The sequence below is a fragment of the Myotis davidii genome, unplaced genomic scaffold, assembly GCF_000327345.1.
Source record: "Myotis davidii unplaced genomic scaffold, ASM32734v1 scaffold1069, whole genome shotgun sequence".
NCBI classification, from domain to species: domain Eukaryota; kingdom Metazoa; phylum Chordata; class Mammalia; order Chiroptera; family Vespertilionidae; genus Myotis; species Myotis davidii.
The window spans coordinates 645,577-653,284 of record NW_006300018.1 but is presented as its reverse complement, the minus strand read 5'-3'; the positions used below and the strand labels follow the sequence as shown (position 1 = coordinate 653,284).

The 7,708-nt window shown below is 38.3% G+C and overlaps 1 protein-coding gene across 1 annotated transcript in view; it reads left to right on the top strand.

Moving 5' to 3' along the window:
• Window positions 1–7,309, top strand: part of LRRC49 (leucine rich repeat containing 49) — a 232,482-nt gene extending 225,173 nt beyond the window's left edge. The window contains exon 16 of the mRNA XM_006776066.2: window positions 6,679–7,309. Within this exon, the coding sequence (XP_006776129.1) occupies window positions 6,679–6,882 (204 nt within the window). The 3' untranslated portion in view covers window positions 6,883–7,309. The remainder of the gene's footprint in view (window positions 1–6,678) is intronic.
• The last annotated feature ends 399 nt before the right edge of the window (window positions 7,310–7,708 follow it).

Here is a 7,708-nt window from a genome sequence, read left to right as displayed (position 1 = left end):
GGTTGGACCCCAGCATCAGTAAGAAACTAATTAATAAATATGCAAGAACTATCTGAAGTACACTTTAAAACATTAATGAAGTATACAAAAGATTTATGCAAATGAAAAAACTTATCACGTTTTGGATAAGAAGGACCTAAAGTTAAATGCTAATTTTCCTTAAGTTAATTTACAAATTTAATGTGATTCCAATAAAAATACAAACATTTTACATTGAGGTGTGTTGATCCTACAGTACATCTGGGAAGATAACTAATAGCCATAAAGATTCTGAAGAAGCCCAGCACTGCTCGGTGTTAGGGCAGGTTACAAAGTCTTACACTGGTTCAAACAAGATGGTATGAAGAAATGGACTAATGGAATAGAATGAAAAGTCAAGTATATATCTAAATACAAAAGAGACTTTATTACATGATAAAGAATAATCTCAAACTGGTTAGGTGGGCTATCCAATAAATGATTTGAGAATAATTACGAAACTGAGGGAGGTAACAGGATTTGGTCATTATGTCTTACACCAACATAAATTCCCAATGGATCAGAGATTTAAAAGTTTATAATGAAAGCATAAAAATTATACAAGAAATGGAAAATTAATGTGTATCATTAGGATGAGAAAGACCTTCAGGGGGGTAAAATAAGGAAAGATAAATGACAAAAAATAGTTTGCAACGATCTACCTAAATTATAAAGAACTTTTAGGAAAGGAGTCAATTATTTAATCTAGGTTGTATTATTTATTCAAAAACTAATTTCAAATAATGTACCATTTACCACAAAACAAACGTTGTAGGCATGAATAATAAAATAGTTTAAGTCCTTTATGGAGGTTTCAACGAAATTGTGAAATTTTATAGAAAGACACTGAAGAAGCATTAAATAGATAATGTTCATGGACTGAAACTTTTTAAAAATATATTTTTATTGATTTCAGAGAGGAAAGAAGAGAGAGAGATAGAAGCATCAATGATGAGAGAGAATCATTGATCAGCTACCTCCTGCCCCCCCCCCACTGGGGATCGAGCCTGCAGCCCGGGCATGTGCCCTGATCGGGAATCAGACCATGATTTCCTCAACCATTGAGCCATGCCAGCTGGGCTGGACAGAAACTTTTTACATGATAAAAATGTCAATTCTTCCTAAATCTACCCATAACTAGAAGGCAGCTTTAATTAAAATGTGGATAGAGTTATTTATGGAAATTCACCATTTTATCATAAAAGTTATCTGATAGAGCAGTTTCTTAAAATATTACCTGATAGACCTAAAATACACAAGAGTAAAAGTGGGAGAACTTCCCTCACCAGATAGCAAGTATTATCATACAGCATAGTAACAAGGCAGTGTAGGAATAGACAGTAGGCCTGTGCACAAAATAGAACCAGAATTATCCCATGCATATGGGGAATCTTTATACAGACAGCAGGTTTTGCAGACTAGTGTAGACAGACTGCATAATAAAAGGTACTGACCGTACTGTATACCATATAGCAAAAATTAAATCCAGATTAAATAAAAATCCAAGTATGAAAAGCAAAAAAAAAAAGTTCTCATTTTTTTAAAAGGAGAAAAACCTTTATGAACTTGGTTGGATAAGCTAAGATTTTCCCTAACACACCAAGGGCACAAACTAGAAAGAAAAAAATGTTGATAAATTTGGCAATCAAGGTCATTGGGGTTTATTTGGTTCCGTTTTATGTGTGTGTGTGTGTGTGTGTGTGTGTGTCTGTGTGTGTGTCTGTGTGTGTGTGTGTGTAACAGAAATCGTTTCAGAGGAGTCATAAAAGCAGAGTCTTGATTAAAGTAGTGTGATCATAAATAAGCAAGAAGAATTAAAGACAGGGAACGCTGACTCCTGTTTTGAGAAATACCAAAAGAAAAGAATGAATATGAAGTCACATAATATTTTGGAAAAGAACATTAGGCCACCAGGAGACTTAGATTTGGGCCCCTGATTCTACCACTGATAGATCTTACTCTAGTCCCTTAACCACCCTCTCTTGACTCACAACCCAACGTTCCTTCACGTATACCATATATTCTCCCTCTCCACTTCTTGAAAAAAATTTTAAATCTCTGTAGCATAAAGTGCTCACACGCTCTTCTGTGCATACTGGGGGAGTTCATTGAAATGAGTTCCTCACAAATGAGAGTAGGCAGACCCTTTCATTGTACATATGACATGTACAATTATACATATGACATGCATAATTCTGTCGGTTAGTAATTGCCCATCCATTCTCCTGATTCATTCTAAAAAAGATTTATGATGGCCGAAACTGGTTTGGCTCAGTCGATAGAGCATCGGCCTGCGGACTGAATGGTCCCGGGTTCGATTCCGGTCAAGGGCATGTACCTGGGTTGCGGGCACATCCCTAGTGGGGGATGTGCAGGAGGCAGCTGATCGATGTTTCTCTTTCATCGATGTTTCGGACTCTCTATCTCTCTCCCTTCCTCTCTGTCAAAAATCAATAAAATATATTAAAAAAAAAGATTTATGATGGATGTCGAATCAGAGGGCTGAAAGGGCCTCTAGAATCCAATCCTGTCCTTAGACAGATGAGGCAAACTGGTAACTGGATCACATGGTAAGTTACTGACTGAGCTGCTTCCAGACTCGGACCCCTGGCTCCTGACTTTGGATCAGTGTGTCATGCCGCTCTCCGAAGTCTGCTTGACCACCTAGTGCCAAAGGGCTTTCTTCTCAGAGCACTGGTTGTATCTGCTGTCTCAGTATCCCATTCAGCACTTACTTACCGTTTCATCTTTTTAAGTTAGCTTTTTATATGCTTAGGCCCCCTCTCCAAATAGACCGCCGTTTCCTCAAGGACTAGGTTAGAGATTTCTCTAGGCAAATAGTAGTAGATGATGTCTGATCCTGATCAAGTTCCTCAACTTCTATTGACCTCAGTTTCCTACTTATAAAATGGAGATATGGATTAAATCCAAATACAATATCATTATAGTTAAAATCACTTTATAACAAATCCCACCGCTGGCCTACTTTTTCCCTCTAACCATCTTCATGACAACATTTTAGTTCAATAAAATAATATAAACAATATTATATATAACTCATCTCATCAGGATTGGACTTATAAAATTGGACTTGCTTTATGAACCACACAGGGATATTGTGGGATAGGAAAACATAAGTATCTGAAAGCATTTGAGAATGGGAAGAGCATTATTCAAAGAGCAACAACTCCTTAGCGGTCATGACAAGAGAGATATTGCTAATGTACTTCTTAGCAGGATCATTCTGGATGGGCAGAGGGGGTGTGCTGGCAGACACCTGACGAGTTTTAGAGTGCACTACATGGAGATGCAGAGTAATTGGCTTAGAGGAGAGAAGAGATGACCTGAAAATGCTTTCAAACACAGTTACTAGGTTATTATAGCAGAGACATTTCTGTATCAATATGTTTGTGAAGAAGTAATGGAAGAAACTGTAGCAGAAAACTTTAAAGCACCAAAAATTGCACTGTGCCAATTATGAAAAGTTTGTTTCTATTTGTATTATGTATAAATTATTTAAGATACATAATTCAAAACTTCTTTAAATTTTTATTATGCCTAAATTACTATAACATTTTTTCACCCTATTACTAGAACTTTATGTTTTTAAAAAATATATGTTTTTATTGATTTTTAGAGAGAGAGGAAGGGAGAGGGATAGAGAGATAGAAACATCAATGAGAGAGAAATATCATCAATCAGCTGCCTCCTGCGTGCCCCCTACTGGGGATCGAGCCCACAACCCGGGCATATGCCCTGACCGGAAATTAAACCAGCAACCTCTTGATTCCTGGGTCGATGCTCAACTGCTAAGCCACATCAGCCAGGCTGTCTTCTTTTTTTTTTTTAATTCAAAATTATGTTCCAAGATACTTAGAAATCTTCAAGAGAGGCATTCACTAAATGCTCTGTGTCTTGGACTTGTATCAACGCATTGCTCATTGTGAAATAGTGTGCGTTTCAGTTATTAATCTCTGATGATTCACACTTGTCTTTCTTCCTGGTAGGTAGTCCCTGTGTAGCCCAGATTTACCGAGTGTTAAAAGAGAGCAGCTAAGTGCTGTTCTCATCAACAAGCTAACTTAGTGTAGGTGACTAAGTCCCATACTATACTTCAGAGCTAGAGATATCAGGTTCATTGGAGAAGTTACCAGCTGAAACCATTTTTTGTTTATCGCCCATCAAAATCTGTACGTATTTTATGATAGGGCAACCAGTGGCCTGTTGTTTTTAGCCTATGAACTAAATCAAATCAAGTTGACCCCTGAATGATGAGTGATTATTTAGAAAAATCTTATGTCATAAGAAAATTTCCAAAATGTGCTTCTATTAGGGAAAGTTAGTGACAATTAAGATTCATCATTAACTTACATTAATAATCAAGAATATAAAATATATTTCCCCAGCTGGTGCAGTTCAGTTGGTTGAGCATTGTCCCAGGCACCAAGAGGTCACTGGTTCAATTCCTGGTCAGGGCACATATCCTGGTTTTGGGCTCAGTGCCCAGAATGGGGCGTGCAGGAGAAAGGATGATGTGTCTCTCTCATCCATGTTTCTTTCTCTCTTTCTTCCCCTCTCTCTCTAAAATCAATTTTCCAAAAATATTAAAATATATTTTGCTGTTTTAAAGTTGTAAAAATATGGAAAAGGAAGAGAAATAGAAAAAAAGAGGTAAAAAACATTCAAGGTCTCGCAACACAAAAACTATCTTAATGATACTCCCATATATTTTCTTGCAATAGTTTTCTATATGTTTTTCTAACTTTTTAATGAAAATTTCAAACATACAGCAAAGTTGAACGAATTTACAGTAAACAACCATCTACCCAAACCTATACTCTACTATTAACATTGTACTGTACAGTGTACTTTGACACATATCTATGCATCTACCCCATCATCTGTCCATCAAAATCCACCTTATATTTTAAATTTATTTAAATGTAATTTCAGACATTAGCATGCATATCATTAATGTTCAGTATTTTATATAGTTTCTTCTTTTGAGGTAAAATTTATATACAATGAAATACAAGTCTTAGGTGTATAATTGCTAAGTATTGACAAATACATACACTCTTGTAACTCAACCTCTATAAAAATTTCATTTTGTATTTTTTCCATGTAACATTATGATGTATTTTCCTTCTTATTATAAATCTTTGTAAGTGTAATTTTTTTAATCACCCAAGGATATTTTTTTCCATTAATTTCTAGAGAGAGTGGAAGGGAGGAAAAAGGGGGAGATAGAAAAATATCAACATGAGAGAGATACATCAATTAGTTGCCTCCCCGACAGGCCCCTGCCCAGGCTGAAGAACCTGCAACCAAGGTAGGTGCCCTTGACTGGGAATCAAACTGGCAGCCCTTCAGTCTGAGGGCCAATGCTCTAACCATTGAGAAAAGATGACCAGGGCTGTAAGTGTAATTTTAATGGCAATATCTTTTGATATTTTAAATTTAACATTTTGAGTTGGAAGTTTCAGTAGATGTTTTTCAAGTAGTTAAACCTATTGTCTCATTAACATCTCTTTCTTTCCTTCTTTATTAATGTGAATTGATCCCCATGTAATTCTGATCATCTGGTCTATTTCATTGATTTTTCCATACATATTATGACACTTTCCATCATCATGCCTTTATACTCCCCAAAAATATCAATATCCAAAATTAATGTTAAATTCCTGCATTAAACAAAATGGCTTTGTTTCAGCCTCTGGGATGAAACTGGGACCCAGTGCCTGAATATCCGTGGGTCCAAAGCTTCCACTGTTGTGTTTTGAAGATTTTTCAATTGTAGACTGCCAGACCCAGAAGTTCAGAAAAAGCACTATTTCTTCCTTCTTTTGTGTGTGTGTGTGTGTGTGCCCCTTTCTTTTTTTTATTAACTTTATTATTGACACTATTATAGATGTCCCCATTTCCCCCTGTCTTTGTCCTGCCCAACCCAGCCCCGGCTCCTACTCAGCACCCCCCTTCCCTCTGGCCATCACCACACTGCCGTCTGTGTCCATGGGTTATGCATACATGTTCTTTGGCTAATCCCTTCACCTTCTTTCATCCAGTTTCCCCCACCTCCCCTCTGACAGCTGTCAGTCTGTTCCATGCATCCATGCCTCTGTTCCTATTTTGTTCATCAGTTTATTTTGTTCATTAGATTCCACATATAAGTGAGATCATATGGTATTTGTCCTTCTCTGACGGACTTACTACTGTTTCTTTCAAAGGCCAACTTATGGATCCCAGACTTGTATATATTTCCTCTTCTTCCTTGTACACTTTTTAAAAATATATTTTTTTATTGATTTCAGAGAGGAAGGGAGGGAGAGGCAGAGAGAAATAGAAATATCAATGATGAGAGAGAATCATTGATCGGCTGCCTCCTGTACGCCCCTCACTGGGGATCAAGCCTGCAACTCTCACCTTTTTGTCCAACAGAGGTAGGAGTGGGCTGGGGAGTTGGGTGCTCCCAACTGCTGTCTTTCCTGAAGCACAGCTCTGTGCCCAGACGGCCCAGGAGAGATTGCTGCTCTGTCAGGTACTGCCGCCCTGACCGGTGTTACTGTTCAGGAAAGGATTCAGGTTTCTCTGGTTCGGCTCATTGTTACTTCAGCTTTTGGGTTCATTATGATTCAGTGCAGATTTTTCTTTTTTTAACAGGAAACAAAGGAAAAAAAGAAATTCTGCAAAATTTACATAGAGGACCTTGTGAAGGAAGCCACAGAGATCAGCATGAAAAAAGAGGCCCTGCAGAAGCTTTGGCCACAGATGTTCATCGAGCTTGTTAGGGATGCCGTCTTGGAAACTCGCAACAAAAATTCCTACATGAAGCTTTGCCTACAGCAGATAGCTGACCAAAAATAGAAATGGCTTTATAGTTACACTTTTTAGCAGTTTTTTGTTCTTGAAGGTCGAAAACGTGTAGTTCAAACAAGTTAAGAAAACAACAACACTATCCTACAAACTAGGATGCATCACTATAGCTCAAGTCAGGACGGAAAGAAGGAATAGAGAGAGAGGCAAGCCCAGTTTCCTGTACGCGGTGACCAGACCACAGAGCCAGCTCAGCTGGGAGCAGCACTGCGCTCCCCTCCTGCTGGGCTGGTGCGCCCTGCTGCCGCCCGCCCGGCTGGAGTGTTACTCAGGTTCAGTATGAGTTGCTTCTACCATCTTTCAGCCGATAATTTCCAATTATTTGCCTTCCTGTTTTATGTCATGATTTCAAAGCCAAAAACATGTTATTTTGTATAAGTTTATTATTAAACGTATTAATAAATTAGTAAACAACGTATGTTTGCCTCATTATTCCATCAGAATTGTCATTTTCTTGTATAGTTCCCCCTTCAGCTGAGTCGGAGCCTTCTTTTCACTCAGGTGGGAAGAGGCCCTCATCTAGGAGATCCGAGGGCCACTGGGGGCCGGAAATACGAAAATGAGTCAAAACCAGCAGGAAAAAAATGCTTTGTCTTAAGGGATCCTTCGTGAATGTGAAATGCAGCTTCAATTCGGCTTCTCTGAAAGGTGTTTCCTTCTCCTGTTAGCTATTCTTGGGCTCTTTTTCCGGCAGGCTGTGTACCTGTACCCCAGGAGTAGTAGGGATTTACAGGTGAACGGTTCCAATTTCATTTAAAGACCAAACGGGGAAACAGGTGGTAAGCTGGGGTTTGTCCATGTTTGTGCCACTCAGGAG